The 21,019-nt window shown below is 41.4% G+C and overlaps 1 protein-coding gene across 1 annotated transcript in view; it reads right to left on the reverse strand.

Moving 5' to 3' along the window:
- LOC124594714 (cilia- and flagella-associated protein 57) overlaps positions 1 to 10,790 on the reverse strand; it is a 287,883-nt gene extending 277,093 nt beyond the window's left edge. The window contains exon 1 of the mRNA XM_047133082.1: positions 10,585 to 10,790. Within this exon, the coding sequence (XP_046989038.1) occupies positions 10,585 to 10,790 (206 nt within the window). The remainder of the gene's footprint in view (positions 1 to 10,584) is intronic.
- Between the last annotated feature and the right edge of the window lie 10,229 nt (positions 10,791 to 21,019).

Raw genomic sequence — 21,019 nt, forward strand, 5'->3', positions numbered from 1 at the left:
CCCGAGGGAGGACTCGAACCTCCGCCGGGACCAGCCGCACAGTCCATGACTGTAGCGCCTGAGACCGCACGGCTAATCCCGCGCGGCTCTCAAGTGGCAGACTCTGCAAGAGAGGCGCTCTGCATCGCGGTGTAGCTTGCTCGTCAGGTTTCGAGAGGGTGCGTTTCTGGATGAGGTATCGAATATATTGCTTCCCCCTACTTATACCTCCCGAGGAGATCACGAATGTAAAATTAGAGAGATTCGAGCGTGCACGGAGGCTTTCAGACAGTCGTTCTTCCCGCGAACCATACGCGACTGGAACAGAAAAGGGAGGAAATGACAGTGGCACGTAAAGTGCCCTCCGCCATACGCCATTGGGTGGCTTGCGGAGTATAAATGTAGATTTAGACCCTTGTTCCTCATATGTTTAACTGGGCCCTCCTTTGAGTTTAATTGGAGTTAGCGGCATTGTCAAGAATTTGGCCATTACTGAAATACAGAAAGTAGGTTTTCTGTAAATATGTGGGCTGTTCCATAAAGAATGATAATAATTGTTTCACGGTCATAATTTTCCGCGTTAGAAGTTAATCTTATGATATGACATTAGCTTGATGTACACTCCTGGAAATGGAAAAAGGAACACATTGACACCGGTGTGTCAGACCCACCATACTTGCTCCGGACACTGCGAGAGGGCTGTACAAGCAATGATCACACGCACGGCACGGCGGACACACCAGGAACCGCGGTGTTGGCCGTCGAATGGCGCTAGCTGCGCAGCATTTGTGCACCGCCGCCGTCAGTGTCAGCCAGTTTGCCGTGGCATACGGAGCTCCATCGCAGTCTTTAACACTGGTAGCATGCCGCGACAGCGTGGACGTGAACCGTATGTGCAGTTGACGGACTTTGAGCGAGGGCGTATAGTGGGCACGCGGGACGCCGGGTGGACGTACCGCCGAATTGCTCAACACGTGGGGCGTGAGGTCTCCACAGTACATCGATGTTGTCGCCAGTGGTCGGCGGAAGGTGCACGTGCCCGTCGACCTGGGACCGGACCGCAGCGACGCACGGATGCACGCCAAGACCGTAGGATCCTACGCAGTGCCGTAGGGGACCGCACCGCCACTTCCCAGCAAATTAGGAACACTGTTGCTCCTGGGGTATCGGCGAGGACCATTCGCAACCGTCTCCATGAAGCTGGGCTACGGTCCCGCACACCGTTAGGCCGTCTTCCGCTCACGCCCCAACATCGTGCAGCCCGCCTCCAGTGGTGTCCCGACAGGCGTGAATGGAGGGACGAATGGAGACGTGTCGTCTTCAGCGATGAGAGTCGCTTCTGCCTTGGTGCCAATGATGGTCGTATGCGTGTTTGGCGCCGTGCAGGTGAGCGCCACAATCAGGACTGCATACGACCGAGGCACACAGGGCCAACACCCGGCATCATGGTGTGGGGAGCGATCTCCTACACTGGCCGTACACCACTGGTGATCGTCGAGGGGACACTGAATAGTGCACGGTACATCCAAACCGTCATCGAACCCATCGTTCTACCATTCCTAGACCGGCAAGGGAACTTGCTGTTCCAACAGGACAATGCACGTTCGCATGTATCCCGTGCCACCCAACGTGCTCTAGAAGGTGTAAGTCAACTACCCTGGCCAGCAAGATCTCCGGATCTGTCCCCCATTGAGCATGTTTGGGACTGGATGAAGCGTCGTCTCACGCGGTCTGCACGTCCAGCACGAACGCTGGTCCAACTGAGGCGCCAGGTGGAAATGGCATGGCAAGCCGTTCCACAGGACTACATCCAGCATCTCTACGATCGTCTCCATGGGAGAATAGCAGCCTGCATTGCTGCGAAAGGTGGCTATACACTGTACTAGTGCCGACATTGTGCATGCTCTGTTGCCTGTGTCTATGTGCCTGTGGTTCTGTCAGTGTGATCATGTGATGTATCTGCCCCCAGGAATGTGTCAATAAAGTTTCCCCTTCCTGGGACAATGAATTCACGGTGTTCTTATTTCAATTTCCAGGATTGTATAACAAATACGCTTTACTAGTTTTATTGGTTGGACTCGTGGTTCCCGTCTGCGAAAATCGGGTAAGCTGTGAAAACTTCAGTACCGCATACTACAACAATATCTCACGCATTGAACAATTAGTTTTGAAATTCACCTTTCGCCTCAGCGAATCTTCGGCTGGGGCCCATGCAATGTTACTGTAGTGTATGGAGAGTATGTTCTTCCCCACAGCACACTTCGAAGATGGGTTTAATTGTTTAAAAAGGGGAAAGACATTCTACTTCAAAGGAGGATGGAATATGAGCTTCAGTGACTGATCTTACGGAAGAAAACATCAACACCAGAGCTGTCACTGTGAGAGAAGATTGACGAATAATCTCATCAACACTTTCAGAAATACTGAAAATTTCATTGGATACCATCCACAAGTTAATGAGATAAAATTTACGCATGAGACGTGTTTGTGCATATGGGTTTCAAGACTTCTGATTCCCGAAAGAGAAATAGCATTCGCATGCAGGTCTGTATGCAGTAGAGGAAGACCCGGAGGTTATTTCAAAGGTACTCACTGCTGATGAAACTTGGTTACATTATTCTGATCGTGAGAGCAAACACCAAATCTCAGTGTGGTAATCTCCTTAATCAACGACTCTCAAAAAAGCAAAATGGTTGCTTCTGCTGGGGAAGTTATGGTCATCTAATTTTTATATTTATGCCTCGTTTTATCAGTCTTTTGTATCTGTACACGCACCAGTAACTGGGCAGTACCACAGGGCTGCATTGGAGTTAAGTGCATTTCTCAGCCTCCCGATAGTCCGAATTTAGCTCATTGTAAAGTTTCCTACTAAATAACATGAAGAAACACCTTCGTGGGAAGCATTTCTCATTATCAGAAGCATTAGTGGAGGCTGCGGAGCCGATTCTCAAGGACCTATCAAAAAATGGTTTCCAGTATGTCTCTGCAGACTGAAAGGAACTCTAGGACAAGTGCACTGCATGCAAAGGAGACAATTTTGTAAAAAAACTATCAAAATTATGAGTACGAGTAGAGATATACTGTACAAAAATTATCTTTTTTACTGAACAGCCCTCGTGTTTTTGACATCTTTAAAAGTGAATAACTAAACATTTGGGCGCTGTACATGCAATAATAAATGGAGATTCTACAAAATATATGAACCCTATACCAATATTAATACTCTAATAAATTATATATAAATATTTCATATGTAGTTTATTTCATAATGTTTACCACTTTGTAGGTTTTCTGAATACCCAAAGGACAGAATTACACTGTATTAATTTACAACGCCAAAGTAATAGTATGTCAGACATTGGCTTGAACTGACGAATAAAACTGCTGGTTTTCGTGTAGCCGATTTGCAGTGCATGTGATTGTTAAAATCCGTACTAGTAAGACTAACTTATTACCCATACCTTATCCGTATCCCCATTTCTGGTCGACGAAGCGCCAGACCTAATATGCCTTTGCTTCCATTGTCACTATAAATACACTCCTGGAAATTGAAATAAGAACACCGTGAATTCATTGTCCCAGGAAGGGGAAACTTTATTGACACATTCCTGGGGTCAGACACATCACATGATCACACTGACAGAACCACAGGCACATAGACAAAGGCAACAGAGCATGCACAATGTCGGCACTAGTACAGTGTATAGCCACCTTTCGCAGCAATGCAGGCTGCTATTCTCCCATGGAGACGATCGTAGAGATGCTGGATGTAGTCCTGTGGAACGGCTTGCCATGCCATTTCCACCTGGCGCCTCAGTTGGACCAGCGTTCGTGCTGGACGTGCAGACCGCGTGAGACGACGCTTCATCCAGTCCCAAACATGCTCAATGGGGGACAGATCCGGAGATCTTGCTGGCCAGGGTAGTTGACTTACACCTTCTAGAGCACGTTGGGTGGCACGGGATACATGCGGACGTGCATTGTCCTGTTGGAACAGCAAGTTCCCTTGCCGGTCTAGGAATGGTAGAACGATGGGTTCGATGACGGTTTGGATGTACCGTGCACTATTCAGTGTCCCCTCGACGATCACCAGTGGTGTACGGCCAGTGTAGGAGATCGCTCCCCACACCATGATACCGGGTGTTGGCCCTGTGTGCCTCGGTCGTATGCAGTCCTGATTGTGGCGCTCACCTGCACGGCGCCAAACACGCATACGACCATCATTGGCACCAAGGCGGAAGCGACTCTCATCGCTGAAGACGACACGTCTCCATTCGTCCCTCCATTCACGCCTGTCGCGACACCACTGGAGGCGGGCTGCACGATGTTGGGGCGTGAGCGGAAGACGGCCTAACGGTGTGTGGGATCGTAGCCCAGCTTCATGGAGACGGTTGCGAGTGGTCCTCGCCGATACCCCAGGAGCAACAGTGTCCCTAATTTGCTGGGAAGTGGCGGTGCGGTCCCCTACGGCACTGCGTAGGATCCTACGGTCTTGGCGTGCATCCGTGCGTCGCTGCGGTCCGGTCCCAGGTCGACGGGCACGTGCACCTTCCGCCGACCACTGGCGACAACATCGATGTGCTGTGGAGACCTCACGCCCCACGTGTTGAGCAATTCGGCGGTACGTCCACCCGGCCTCCCGCATGCCCACTATACGCCCTTGCTCAAAGTCCGTCAACTGCACATACGGTTCACGTCCACGCTGTCGCGGCATGCTACCAGTGTTAAAGACTGCGATGGAGCTCCGTATGCCACGGCAAACTGGCTGACACTGACGGCGGCGGTGCACAAATGCTGCGCAGCTAGCGCCATTCGACGGCCGACACCGCGGTTCCTGGTGTGTCCGCTGTGCCGTGCGTGTGATCATTGCTTGTACAGCCCTCTCGCAGTGTCCGGAGCAAGTATGGTGGGTCTGACACACCGGTGTCAATGTGTTCTTTTTTCCATTTCCAGGAGTGTACAACATGCAGTTTGTTCGAAACGTCCAGAACGGTTTCTCAAGTGGGTGCAGAAGTTGAGGAAAGCGCACACACTGGTAGGCGTTGAGTATGCGGAGAAAGAAGCTGCGCTTCCTCAATATGGTTCTAACATTACTCATTGTCCTACATCTTTGGCACAAGACGGCTCACCAGTCACTTCGTAATGGTGACTGTGCACACAGCTGTTGTATTTTTAGATCACTAATGTTGGTAGCAGCCGGACTCAAAACACTCGAAATCGCAAGTCAACTGGCATGTACTAGCTTCATTCCATCCAGAATTAGGAAGCACTCGTTCAGGACATTGTGAACAAAATATAATTCCACCTTGAGAGGATAAGCATGTGTTCGGTGCTCATCTGCATTCATATACGACCGCTAGTGTCAACTGCCACAGGTGAACTGAACTAAACACCTCTGCTCCTGTACAATCTCTCATAGCAATAATGCTATCGATACTGCAATACAGCGTACGACCATTTCCTCACAACACCATGTTCTGATGAAATAGCTAATTATTGGAGTATAAGATATATATATTATTTCGCTTTATGATTTTTCGGAAATCCGCAATATACGGGTTCGCCTTGGGTCAGAGCATGTCTGGCATACACAAGTAACAAATACATAGTTTGTCGGGAACTACAATTCCTTTGACAGCCGTGAGTTCTGTAGGCAATTGTTTTGCAAACATCTTTGTATTTCCATTGGTCTACTGTGAGTATTTTCTACATTTAGGAACGGTAGCTAATGTCTTGAAATTACATGTACAATTTGCAGTAGATTCGAAATGCTAGAGACTGGAGAGAGGACCATCTAGGTCATTAACAGTGACTGCACTTTGTCTCTTACGGTTGTTCGCTTTTCCTGGTTGCCTTTAATTTTTTACTCTAATACAGAGTATATAAGAGCGTTTTGCCTTCTGAAAAAGTTACTACATTCTGACGCACTTAAGGCGAATTAGGTTTTTTTCATTGTTCCTGACGTAATGAATAATTTTTACAGGGTTTTAGGCGCAACTGATTTGGCACACATCTGACGCTCTGGACAGCATCTGGATAGGATTTTGTCCGTACCGAAACAGTTGCCTGATTGTGGGAAATCACGAGGTTTCCACTTCACAGTATCACAGTTAACAATGAACCGGGCGATAGGTTATTCCGGTGAAATGTAAAGCCGAAGTGGATGGTCCACTGTCATACATTTCAACCTCCGCATGTGTGTATGATGGTGACGCACTCTGCCCCTATTTACAAAGTAGTGGCATGCAAAGCGCCTACAGCGCAGTGTTTGGAGATTTATGAACACATCATGTATAATCTTGCACATCCTTACCCTGACAGACAGAAGAGCTTTATATTAGCTTAATATTTCATTTCCGGATAGAAGACGGCCGGGGGCGGGAGGGGGGGGGGGTGCAGGGAGGGGGGGGTTACTTGATTGACTAGTTGTATTTTATATTTTTGTGGCCTCACAACTTCAATTTAAAGGTGACGACCTAAAAATGTGATTTTATTTATATTTATTTATGACAAAACTGTTTCGGCCTATGAAGTCATCGTCAGGTGACTAATGATAAGCACCCTCGAAAACACCAGTGCACGTGGAGGCTAAATACTGAAAGCTGAAGAAATCCCTCACGGAGATTTTAGTCTTGCATATTAGTACTCTTCAATTTTGCATCGCCTTTTAATCTTCATTTTTCCTTATCTATTCTGAATTATTAGAAAATTTGAAATTTATTTATGCTGAGAATACATCTCAGCCACTAATTCGTGACGCTATATCACTATATCTGTATATACTTTGAACCTATTAGAATAAGATTCAGTAACCGTTGGGCCTGAGCAGAACATCTCTACTGAATCTCTTTTAACCTTGCAATATAAAATAACTCAACGTTAATAGCCGAACCGAGGAATCTTCAGGAATTCAAATATTTTTTGGCAGTTCTACATTAAATTATTCCATTTACAGCAAAGTAAAAAATAAATGTTGAGTAGTATACTCGCAATTATTCTACAAGCTCCAAAAACAATTGTAACGAAAAAATGTCATTTCTGTGTTATTGGGAGTAAAAAAGAAACCTGTGTTCCGTCAAAAGAATATAGATGCAGACGGAGAAGTACCCGCCCAGTTAGACGTGCATGTTAAGGTGCTGCTTTCGGGATGGTGAGGTACGCCGGCCCCTGGTTGAATCCGCCCGGTGTGTTAGCGACGGGGTCGCTGTGATGACCAGCGTGGACGCGGGTTTTAGGGTGTTTCCCACATCCCACTAGGTGAATACTAGACTGTTACTCAATTCACGCTCCAATTACACGATTTAGAAACATTCATAAAATGTTCTCTCACTTTCACACGAATAATACTATAAATATATTCCGTCCTGGGGGGTAATGGGGTGGCGAGAGGAAGGACATCTGGCTACCCCTTCAATGAACCATGCCAAATCCGTTAACAACCATGCAGAGCCTGCACTGATACTACACAAAAGAACAAGAATAAGAAACAGAAGAAGAAGATATCTCAGACAGAGAAATGAGATCGTGCATACGGCATTATATGTTTAAAAGCTATGTACATAATTTCTTAACTAGGTTATCAATTAGTATTTGCAAATAAACAGCAACTACACTTTGTTGTAAGGTATACACTCGAATAAATCTCCCAGTCATAAAATTAACTTATGAATTATCTCTCTCATGCAATGTGCTATAGTTATTTTCACGCTTACAGAACAATTTATATCAGTGAATACCAACTAAAAGACTGTAATTAAGGAGCATTGCTTTTCCACCCACTTCACGAGATATTCATTAGCAATATGTGTAGTTCTGGAATGGAATGGACAGAGCACAACATAATCATAACTAACACTTGGTTTAAGAATCATGAAAGAAGCTTGTATACATGGAAGAACCCTGGAGATACTAAAAGGTATCAGATAGATTATATAATGGTAAGACAGAGATTTAGGAACCAGGTTTTAAATTGTAAGACATTTCCAGGGGCAGATGTGGACTCTGACCACAATCTATTGGTTATGACCTGTAGATTAAAACTGAAGAAACTGCAAAAAGGTGGGAATTTAAGGAGATGGGACCTGGATAAACTGAAAGAACCAGAGGTTGTACAGAGATTCAGGGAGAGCATAAGGGAGCAATTGACAGGAATAGGGGAAATAAATACAGTAGAAGAAGAATGGGTAGCTTTGAGGGATGAAGTAGTGAAGGCAGCAGAGGATCAAGTAGGTAAAAAGACGAGGGCTAGTAGAAATCCTTGGGTAACAGAAGAAATATTGAATTTAATTGATGAAAGGAGAAAATATAAAAATGCGGTAAGTGAAACAGGCAAAAAGGAATACAAACGTCTCAAAAACGAGATCGACAGGAAGTGCAAAATGGCTAAACAGGGATGGCTAGAGGACAAATGTAAGGATGTAGCGGCCTATCTCACTAGGGGTAAGATAGATACCGCCTACAGGAAAATTAAAGAGACCTTTGGAGATAAGAGAACGACTTGTATGAATATCAAGAGCTCAGATGGAAACCCAGTTCTAAGCAAAGAAGGGAAAGCAGAAAGGTGGAAGGAGTATATAGAGGGTCTATACAAGGGCGATGTACTTGAGGACAATATTATGGAAATGGAAGAGGATGTAGATGAAGATGAAATGGGAGATACGATACTGCGTGAAGAGTTTGACAGAGCACTGAAAGACCTGAGTCGAAACAAGGCCCCCGGAGTAGACAGTATTCCATTGGAACTACTGACGGCCGTGGGAGAGCCAGTCCTGACAAAACTCTACCATCTGGTGAGCAAGATGTATGAAACAGGCGAAATACCCTCAGACTTCAAGAAGAATATAATAATTCCAATCCCAAAGAAAGCAGGTGTTGACAGATGTGAAAATTACCGAACAATCAGTTTAATAAGCCACAGCTGCAAAATACTAACACGAATTCTTTACAGACGAATGGAAAAACTAGTAGAAGCCAACCTCGGGGAAGATCGGTTTGGATTCCGTAGAAACACTGGAACACGTGAGGCAATACTGACCTTACGACTTATCTTAGAAGAAAGATTAAGGAAAGGCAAACCTACGTTTCTAGCATTTGTAGACTTAGAGAAAGCTTTTGACAATGTTGACTGGAATACTCTCTTTCAAATTCTGAAGGTGGCAGGGGTAAAATACAGGGAGCGAAAGGCTATTTACAATTTGTACAGAAACCAGATGGCAGTTATAAGAGTCGAGGGACATGAAAGGGAAGCAGTGGTTGGGAAGGGAGTAAGACAGGGTTGTAGCCTCTCCCCGATGTTGTTCAATCTGTATATTGAGCAAGCAGTAAAGGAAACAAAAGAAAAATTCGGGGTAGGTATTAAAATTCATGGAGAAGAAATAAAAACTTTGAGGTTCGCCGATGACATTGTAATTCTGTCAGAGACAGCAAAGGACTTGGAAGAGCAGTTGAATGGAATGGACAGTGTCTTGAAAGGAGGGTATAAGATGAACATCAACAAAAGCAAAACAAGGATAATGGAATGTAGTCTAATTAAGTCGGGTGATGCTGAGGGAATTAGATTAGGAAATGAGGCACTTAAAGTAGTAAAGGAGTTTTGCTATTTGGGGAGCAAAATAACTGATGATGGTCGAAGTAGAGAGGATATAAAATGTAGGCTGGCAATGGCAAGGAAAGCGTTTCTGAAGAAGAGAAATTTGTTAACATCCAGTATAGATTTAAGTGTCAGGAAGTCATTTCTGAAAGTATTTGTATGGAGTGTAGCCATGTATGGAAGTGAAACATGGACGATAAATAGTTTGGACAAGAAGAGAATAGAAGCTTTCGAAATGTGGTGCTACAGAAGAATGCTGAAGATTAGATGGGTAGATCACATAACTAATGAGGAAGTATTGAATAGGATTGGGGAGAAGAGAAGTTTGTGGCACAACTTGACCAGAAGAAGGGATCGGTTGGTAGGACATGTTCTGAGGCATCAAGGGATCACCAATTTAGTATTGGAGGGCAGCGTGGAGGGTAAAAATCGTAGAGGGAGACCAAGAGATGAATACACTAAGCAGATTCAGAAGGATGTAGGTTGCAATAGGTACTGGGAAATGAAAAAGCTTGCACAGGATAGAGTAGCATGGAGAGCTGCATCAAACCAGTCTCAGGACTGAAGACCACAACAACAACATGTGTAGTTCTAAATACCGATATCAGCCATTTATCATTTTATGACATAAGGAATGCCGATACTAACACTTACTAATAATTACTGTAACTCATGAAAATAGTTCACAATAGCAGCACTGATCCACTAGCAGAGTACTGGATTGTTCCAAGAAACTAGAAGTTGTTCTTCGTACAGGTTCAAAAAATGGTTCAAATGGCTCTGAGCACTATGGGACTTAACTTCTGAGGTCATCAGTCCCCTAGAACTTAGAACTATTTAAACCTAACTAACCTAAGGACATCACACACATCCATGCCCGAGGCAGGATTCGAACCTGCGACCGTAGCGATCAAGCGGTTCCAGACTGTAGCGCCTAGAACCACACGACGACAGCGGCCGGCCCTTTTTACAGACCGCTACAAAGTAAATACAACAGTAAACATCACACGTCATACCTGTCCATGCTCACATGAATCATTGTCAAAGCTTTCTCGTTCTCTTCCAATCGAATATAGCTTTGTTCTTTCTCTTTGAAGTTATGTAGTGCGAGAACTCCTCCAACAGGATACAATACATTATTGCCCTTAATATACTGGGCATTTCCTTTTACTCCCGTCTTTAAGCCCAGAATAAGATGTGGATGAAAATGAGTAGCAGCCATGGCAGTAGTATGTCTTCCTGAAAAACTAAAACACATACAAACGCTAAAAAGTCTGAAAATAATGACATTAAATATTAGTTAGGTACTAAGAATCTCAGAAATAAGATTACTCGTAGGGCGAGTTGCTCTGTGTCATGGTAAAATTCTCCATGAATTTGTAGGTTTATTGTTATCTAACTGATGTAAAAACAGTGACAGATGCGGCAGATAATTTCATGGCAGGCACGAGTCTACTTCTAGCAGCGTAGTTCACAAGTGTACTGTGTACTGACCAGAGCTGTAACACTTCCCCCAGAGAACGACAAATCTTGGCAATTACTATAAGCACAAACTACATTGACACTCAACATTATGACATAATGTACACGTACAGCAATATGTAACATTTTATATCTCTGCAGTTTGAGTCGAATGTATGACTGCTCTCAGGTGAAATATCCGCCTCAACCCTTTCCCACGGCTATGCATATTCTGCCGCTGCTATTCCAAATCCGTTGTTGAAATTGATGTAACAAAAGTTGAAAGCCGTTTGGGAATAAGCTTCCACGTCATTCAAATGACACCTTAGTTAGGTAACTAGTTTTATGTTCCGTGGATCACTTGTACAATTAATAGTAAGTAACGATGTGGAACGAGTCATTTTACACCTTCATAAGTATATATGGTTACATGTGACCATTTGCAAGTGCGTTTATTTAACTTTTTTAAATGTAAAAGTGTGGTTTACTGATTCCTGTTTACCACCTCTTGTGCATTACACAAATACACATTCTTCTGCGGAATAAAAGGAGCTGTCAAGAAGTAACTTTTTCAGTTAACGAAATTAATTTTGCTGTCCGTCACACATCAAAGTTCAGTTTGAAAGCAACCTGAAAAACTTTCTGATGTTAAACGAAAAATTATGATAGCGACTCAAACGACAGACTCTTCCCAGTTTCTCAGGCAAAGAACGTATTTGATGGACTTAAGATACAAGTTAGCGAGTTTTTCTAAATGCAAGCGATATGTCGAACAGCACCATATACGAAGGTTAGTAACCTGTAATCGTGACGTTACTATATGAAGAGTCCAGGGGAAAAACCTGATAAGTCACAATTCTTATTTTTTCAGGAGACGAAATTTAAAGTTTCAAGACTCATAAAGTTTTAGTTTTTCAAGTTATATTCTTCATTTTTGTTTTAGACCTTAATATATCTTTCAGAGAAGGAGTACTGCTGAAATCATACACATCTGAATAGGATATACAATAATATGATGCATTTTTATTACGAAGGCAGGTCGTACAGAGGAAAAATATGACAAGTCCATAACATATTGCAGGTAACTACAAGATTTCAAATTCATGTTACAACAAATTATCTCGAATAATCATTTAATAATCTTCTATAAAAGGTCTTGTGCTTTTTCGATGGTGGATTACTGCAAAAGATGATCAAAATACACTTGCACTTCACTACGGCAAAATCTTTTCAAGTTTTGTAAATCTCTGTATTTCTCAGCAGTTATTTTAAGATCATCTGCAAAAAATCAGAATCCTTTAATTTAAATAGCTATATGCCTAATACTAAAAAAATACTTATTTCAATAAATAAAAAACTTTCAAAACATATTGCTGTAAAATAATTACTATACCTTCATATTTAGCAGAGGGTAGGCTGAACTCGCCGTCTTTCGGGCTGGAATCTTGCCCTTTCTTTCCACGAAGAAGTAATGAAGCTTGCTCATATGCTCCATTGTAGCTTCCTCTATACCGAACCAGTGCTGCATGGTGTCATGTGACTTCCAATTCTCTTATTGGCCTGGACTGGAAAGGGAGTTTCTTCTTGTATATTGTATTATCCAGATTCTCTGCCCAGCATTTGATTATCTCTGGTTTCTCCTTAACATCAATGATGATAAAAGGCGAAGGGTGTGGGCGTGAATTCTGAAAAACCTGACACCAGTCCTTTGGAATTTGACATTCCATAGTTTGGTCTATCATACCAACATTTTTACCACATTCGAGGTACGAATGAACTCTTACGAGGAATGTCATCTTTACATAGTCCAATCGTTTTTCTGTATGGACCAGATGGTGAAGGAATCTGAACACAGTGGCATTATTGTTTTGCCCTCCGCAGGAGTCGCAGAAGATCTCCAGTGTCTGACTTCTGGATTTAGAAAATTGTGCACAAAATGATGAAGGAACGATGGAACTTCGTCTGCTCCTTTTCGGCCTGTGCACTCTGGATGCATGTGAAAATATCCCTCCCCTGTGGCCAAAACATAAACATTGAATATAAATACAGAAAGCTGTCGTTTATAATAAACTTCATTTGTCTATATATTTGTAAAAGGCAACTTTTTGCTATAGTCCATCGTAATTGCAACCTTTGACGGATTTTTTGACATTCCATCTTTGCCTTTTCTTCCTGTCATAGAACACTTTTTCTTTTCTGAGATGCAATTCATGGGCCAAATTTTTCTTCTTGGCTAGACACTCATCGCATGAGCCACAAGTATCAGATCGTTGATATCCAAAACTCATATAGAAATCTGAATTGAATATAGTGCGGTATGTTTCATACGACACGTTCTGATCCTGAAACTTCTCCTTGAATATGTTGTTGTTGTGGTCTCCAGTCCAGAGACTGGTTTGATGCAGCTCTCCGTGCTACTCTATCCTGTGCAACCTTCTTCATCTCCCAGTACCTACTGCAGCCTACATCTTTCTGAATCTGTTTAGTGTATTCATCTCTTGGTCTCCCTCTACGATTTTTACCCTCCACGCTGCCGTCCAATACTAAATTGGTGATCCCTTGATGCCTCAGAACATGTCCTACCAACCGATCCCTTCTTCTAGTAAAGTTGTGCCACAAGCTCCTCTTCTCCCCAATTCTATTTAATACCTCCTCATTAGTTATGTGATCTACCCATCTAATCTTCAGCAATCCTCTGTATCATCACATTTCAAAAGCTTATGTTCTGTTCTTGTCCAAACTATTTATCGTCCATGTTTCACTTCCATACACGGCTACACTCCATACAAATACTTTCAGAAACCACGTCCTGACACTTAAATCTATACCTGATGTTAACAAATTTCTCTTCTTCAGAAACGCTTTCCTTTCCACTGCCAGTCTACATTTTATATCCTCTCTACTTCGACCATCATCAGATGTTTTGCTCCCCAAATAGCAAAACTCCTTTACTGCTTTAAGTGTCTCATTTCCTAATCTAATTATTTCAGCATCGCCCGATCGACTACATTCCATTATCTTCGTTTTGCTTTTGTTGATGTTCATCTTATATCCTCCTTTCAAGACACTGTCCATTCCGTTCAACTGCTCTTCCAAGTCCTTTGCTGTCTCTGACAGAATTACAATGTCATCCACGAACCTCAAAGTTTTTATTTCTTCTCCATGATTTTAATACCTACTCCGAATTTTTCTTTTGTTTCCTTTACTGCTTGCTCAATATACAGATTGAATAACATCAGGGATAGGCTACAACCCTGTCTCACTTCCTTCCCAACCATTGCTTCCCTTTCATGTCCCTCGACTCTTATAACTGCCGTCTGGTTTCTGTACAAATTGTAAATAACCTTTCGCTCCCTGTATTTTACACTTGTCAGCTTCAGAATTTGAAAGAGAGTATTCCAGTCAACATTGTTGAAAGCTTTCTCTAAGGCTATAAATGCTAGAAACGTAGGTTTGCCTTTCCTTAATCTATCTTGAATATATGGAACATTTTTTAAATATTCAAATACTGTGGTAGGTAAATTTTTTTCTGACTTCGTCAAACTGTAGTGGCCGTTGCGAACTTTAAATGATTTAATTTGCCCTCTTATTGTTGCACGTGTTTCATCTTTCAAAGCTTGGGGCCGGGATCAGTGTTTCCCTCGGCCGTCTCGTAGAGGTTGCTCTCCATATTTAAGTTTCTTCAGTAAATGATCTACCTTGCCCTTCTTTATTCCATGTAACGACATAATTGTTTGCTTGCACACCACATGTACTTCTTGGACACTTCCATTAATGGTAATACGAACACTGAATTTATATGATGCATCACGAAACTTTGCTTCCTGCTCTTCTCTTCTAGGACGCCTGCACTGTACAGGGACGACTGTGGTTAAACTACTCAAATAGAGGTTTATTTCATCATGATTTTGAAAGTGGTTCATGTTATTAATAATATTCCTTTTTATTTTCACCACTGGCAATATCAAAACAATTGTTTTTGTACTTACTTGGTTCTCCTGTTTCACGTGACTGAATCTCTAATGCGACCATACTTCTTACTTTTCTTTGCCAGCTTCTTAGATGACACTCTATTGTTTTCTTTGGAAGTAGATGAGTCACTGTCTTCTTCATTCATTTTACACTGACAGAATACAATGCTAGATCTAACTTCCTTCACAAACACCAAAAAGCTAACAACAATGGCCAACTTATACACAACAATGACTGTGGCAACAATGATAAAACAACAATAACATTAGTGAAAACAGACCTGCGCGGACTAGGAATCATTTTAAGTCATAAAATTTTATCGTTGCATTCTCTGGACTTGTCAGGATATTCCCCTGTTTTGCGTGGACTTATAATGCTTTTCGCCTGCACATCCTTTCAAGATATCAGAAGATCTTTTGACTCATCAGGTTTTTGACCAGTTCTGTAAAACCAGCTAAAACTACACTGGCTGGTCTATTAAACCATTTTGGACTTATCAGGTTTTTCCCCTGGACTCTTCGTATTTAAAGGGCAACACACCATAAGTCGCTCTATGATACAATCGAAGGATGCCTACTGCCGATAGTTTCCGAGAAAATTACCGTCGAAAATTTCGGTGCGACCTCACCAGTCGCCTCGCTAGGCGTCCGACCAACTATGTGGTAGTGCAGCGGCTTTTGGAATATCGGTGCGCCTTCAGATCCACTCCTGTGTTGTTGGTTTTTCTTTTGTTGTCATGAAAGAACGTGACCTCAAATGTTTTTCTTTGACATCGTGAAATACAATACCTCCCGATCTGGAGATAATTTTGTGAGAAACCATGATTTTATGACAAACTATGCATATCAAAGCATTTTGTCGAAAGGAATAATTGCATGTATTTCAATTGCATCGCTTCCATTTGTGATTTCATTTTGCTGTGCACTTCAATAATTGGCGAATGTAATTCCTCACCGATCAGTAAAACTATAGTTTTCCGGGTTGATAGAACGGTATGCTCCGGGGAAATTACCTTTAAAGAACATGTCGATATTCCGATTTTGGCGACAAACAAGTCATTGCATAAAGGACTTCTCTACACTCCACGAATCTACGATATACAGAAACGGCACGGTTCCTGTGTAAGGTCGCAGATCTTTGTCCAAAAACTGATCACAAGCTTCCTTTGTGAGCTTTCCAGATTTTGTGACTGCTGCATACGTATTCAGATGCCGTTCCATTTACTGGTCTCCCTCTTGTGGGACTCGACAACCAAATTTGCCACTGACTTCCTGGACACAAACTAAAAGTGTTAGTAACAATTTTCCGGAAAGTATCGATTCATAAAAGTGGAAGTCTCCAACTTCCGAGAAACTGATTCAGTATGCATCGTTGCCGCAACATTATCTCCCGATCGCGTGGTAGCTAGCAACGTTAAGGACGTTGCTTTTCCTAATAATAGTCACACTAATATAATAATATAATAATATTCGCATGTTGCTCGAGGTGCTCCGAATTTTTATGCTGTAAATGTTTTTGTGATAGATATCACTCTGGGGAATACAAAATTAAGCGTAAAATTAAAAATCAAAGATAAAATTGAAATCCTATGATTTATATGTTTTTCAGTTACCATTAACTATCTAAGATTATATAAGATTTGTGATGGGAAAAAATATTTGTAATGAGATTTGTCTCAATAATTCCACTGTATTTCATGACGTCATAAAAAATATTGGAAGTCACATGCTTCCACGACAACAAAGGAAAGGAAACCACCAGAATGGATTTTAAAAAACTCGAAATTGTTTTTCGCCACTGCACTTACCGCCATCTTTGGCTGTACTCCGCGCAAGCGGACTAATTAAGTCGCGTCGAAGCTATGAGCCTCATTTATCCGGAAACTATTGAGTGTTTTCACCTAAGCCACACTTGTTTGCATGAAGTTTCAACTGTGTCAGAGGGCTACCAATGGAAGGCTCTCCTTCTGAAAGTCAAACGAAAGAGTATTATTGCTGTTTCGGGGAAAAATCACATAGTGCGTTTATTGTGCTAGTATCTGCTGTGTTTTCAGGATATAACCATGTGACGTACATGAAGCATCCAATGTTTTGTCATCGATGCAAATACAATTTCGTAACGCATGGCACGATTTAATTTGTGACTTCAAAAGACGCTCAGAACCTTCTCTTAATTTCAACGTAACATAAAGGAAGAAAGATTAGTGTTTAACGCCCCTTCGACAACGAGCACAAACTGGGATTAGCGAAGGTTGGGGAAAGAAATTGACCGTAACCTTTCAAGGGAACTATTCAAGTATTTGTCTAAAGCGATTCAGAGAAATCACGAAAACGTAAATCTGGATGGCCAGACGGAGATATGAACCGTCGTCCTCCCGAATGCGAGTTCCATGTGCTAACTACCGCGCCTCGTCGCTCGGTTCTCAACGTTACACAATAATCATTACTTTTTTATGTTTTATGTATATTTTACAACACTGATTTATTTGGTAAATTGCTCCACAGACCAATGTAACTAAGCGAATACTGAACTACCAATCGGATATTAATGTTAGCTGTTTAGCGTAAATGAGGACACAGCAGATCTGTTCGAAGTAGCAGCTTTCCTGACTATTACATTAGCTGTCACAAGCATGAATAGCATTAATCAGTACAGAGATAGCTTTTTCTTAATACAACGTACAGGTAACGTTCCCACCATTTTTTTTAATGTCTACTTGACTAGTTCCACACCCCCATACAGTAGGTTCTCCTTATCGATGCGATCCGCCCAAAACGATGAATGAATGAGTTTCAGCTGAGTTCATCTCCATCCAAGTACAACTGCGTGGCAAATACCGTACTATTCAGTCTGAAGTAAATATTTTTTTAACACTGAATGTGTGCTATTATACTTACAATGCGACCATCAAGTGTTTGCGCCACAGGCGAGATTAGAACCTGTATTACCCGTTTTAAATTCTGTCACATGTGTTTGCATCCAATTTCTGTGATTAGACGCTCACTAGTACTTCAGTAACTAATATGAGAACACCAAACGGAACGCCGCCACATTGAACTGAATGTTCAAAGTGAAGAAAACAATTTTTTATCGCTGAAGAAAACATAAAGAAACTTTGGTGCGAACACATACGACTGTGCAGTTTTGAGTGGTTACAATACGTGGCGTAGGTGGCCTAAAGGCAAAAACCGACCAGCTGTGAAAGGCAGGAAATCTGGTTTCGAAACCTGTGCCTGTAAAAATATTTTAAATAATCACAATGCAATCAAATGGTTCAAATGGCTCTGAGCACTATGGGACTTAACATCTGAGGTCATCAGTCCACTAGAACTTAGAAAAACTTAAACCTAACTAACCTAAGGACATCACACACATCCATGCCCGGGGCAGGATTCGAACCTGCGACCGTAGCAACACGCGGTTCCGGACTGCAGCGCCTAGAACCGCTCGGTCACAGCGGCCGGCTGCAATACAGTCACAATGAAAATACACATCAGCGTATTTATGAAATACAACATGTTCTCATAACGCCGAAGAGAAGTACAATTTGGGCTCACATCACTCACAGCTAGACAAGCACTACCGCAAGAAATTCAGGAAGATTATTCAGGTTGATTTTTATGCATAACTTTTTCAACTACAAAACTGATACAAAAAAATTAGGTCATTAACTACCATGGCCGTGTATGTACTGAAACTGATCATGTTGGCAGGATGTTCCAACTATTGTTCTAATCAAGTGAGAAGAGTATGGTGACTACTGTTCCAGGTTGTAGCTATTTACAGACTACGTGGAGGGAAATTCTGCTTTATACAAGAAGCCGTTTTATAGTTTTTTTTCATCTAGAAATGTTTCAACACTTTTGGTGCTATTTTCAGTGGATTCATTTGTTTATTTTCTTTCTCATATAAAGTTGTTAGTTGCGTATCCTCCCAAAATCAGGTAACTTTACTGTAAGATTAGCAATGATCACTTAATGCTCTTTCTGCGACCTCGTTGTAAGTAATTTCAAGTCCAGTCACATTGTTGCTTTGTTATAGGTGTGTCTACCTTGACTGCACAAATTTTTGTGAAGTTATCATGCTTTACCATTAAACCAATTCAGTTTAAGCTTTCTAACTACAGGCTTTCTCAATCAAACTGTGGCTACGTTTTACTGGACATCACCCAACAGTGTGTGTCGCGAAATTTTTTGCTGTCCTGGAGCACTGAACTTCATACGTTTATAAAAAGGCTCTTTTTATTGTGATCTCTGATAATGTGTAATGAACTCAGAGGCAGACTCTAAATAATCAGATTATGGATGTTGCAGTTCTTATTCCCCTGCTTGTTAAGAAAAACTGGAAAGTAATTCCGTCTTATGCGAGACACCGTTGTTTTTACCGAAACATATTTCAGCACTTTTTGTGCTGTGTTCAGTGGCTGTATTTATTTATTTTCTTATCCACATTAAGCTATTAGTTGTGTATGCTGGTAGCATTAAATCTAGTTGTTATTTGCAAATAACAAGCTGTAGATTGCGTAGTAGATTAGTTGTTCTCCATTATATTTGATAAACTACTTCTGTTCCTTACGTTGTTTGAATACTCTATAGTGAAACAGGAATTCATGTTTTAAATGTTTGTATGACGCTTACTATCAAAAAACATCGTACATCTTGTAAGGAAAGAAACATTCTTGGCATCACTGCACAGCATTACTTTGTTTTTCGTTTCCTAAAAGATAGATAGGTATTTTCAAACATTTAAATGTTCTGATAGATAAATAAATATAATTAAAATCACCTGCATTAAAATTCCAAATGAAAAAGGAATGACATAAAAGAAACAGAGCAAAGAAACATATTACTATGCTGATTAGAATAATGGAGCAAAAAAGAAATTAAAAAATTACAATTAAACCAATTAACTGAATAAAATTAATGATCAAAGTTATTTCCATAAAGATTAAAAATTAATAAAAATGTAAGAGTACCTTATGAGATTCAAGCCCAGAACCTTGAATATGGCAGAAACGTATCTTAACTACTGTGCTATGACAGCACTTAAGATAACAGTATTATTACTAAGTGTGTAGCCAATCGCGTGAAACTGTCTGCGCATTTGCATCGAACTGTTCATTCACGTAGCAAATACTTGTATTTGGGAAAAGTACTACAACTAACGCTTGTTGTCGTCTTTCGAACATATTAGTGCATTGTGTCCCGCCGCGATTACAATATCCTTGCTCATATTGAGACGAAACGAGTTATTTTTCTAGGATGCACACCATGATTCCCGTGTTGTGCTGAACATAGAAGTCCTCTGCATGACATCACAGTGCAGAAGGGTGTCTGGCAGTTTTTTGTTCGCCTAAGAGTCGGAATTGCTTACCTCCTTTTTTCATGTATCTTGATTAATTCTTCTATGACACCCTTTATCGATGAGAAAATAAATTCTGATTTTTCTTATTGCTTTCGTCACGCCATGGGCTATTTTCATTATGTCTCAAGTTTATTATACAGCACATTATTTATTTTTATTATTTTAGATGACAATAAATAGTCGCAAACACAGCGCATTCAGCACATAACAGTATCTGTCATTCTGTCTCCCCATTCGCCTACACTCATCCTGTCTATTATTAATAGGCTTCTGAAATCTGGCACGTGCTTTATCCTAGAATGTGATGTACACACGGAACCTTCATATTGACGTCGTATCTATTTACCTTTAGTTTCAGTCAGTAGTTGAGTTGTTGATAAGTCTTATTTTTACAGTTAAAAACAAAAAAGCTATTAAATTTATGAAGAATAGATCCATGTTCATAATATAATAAGTCTTATATAAAAAAGGAAAACATAAAATTATTACTCTTTAGCTGCATGGGCGGCAGCAGAAATTTATCCAGGATGAGGGCAAGTTTCTAAAACTTCCGTTACTGATAAAGCTGACTCAGTGGCTTTCAAGAGGTCGGGCTCCAAGAACTAAATGTTACAGGATATAAAATACATTGCATCTAAAAGCAGTTAATATTTG

The sequence above is a fragment of the Schistocerca americana genome, chromosome 2 (assembly GCF_021461395.2).
Source record: "Schistocerca americana isolate TAMUIC-IGC-003095 chromosome 2, iqSchAmer2.1, whole genome shotgun sequence".
Taxonomy (NCBI): domain Eukaryota; kingdom Metazoa; phylum Arthropoda; class Insecta; order Orthoptera; family Acrididae; genus Schistocerca; species Schistocerca americana.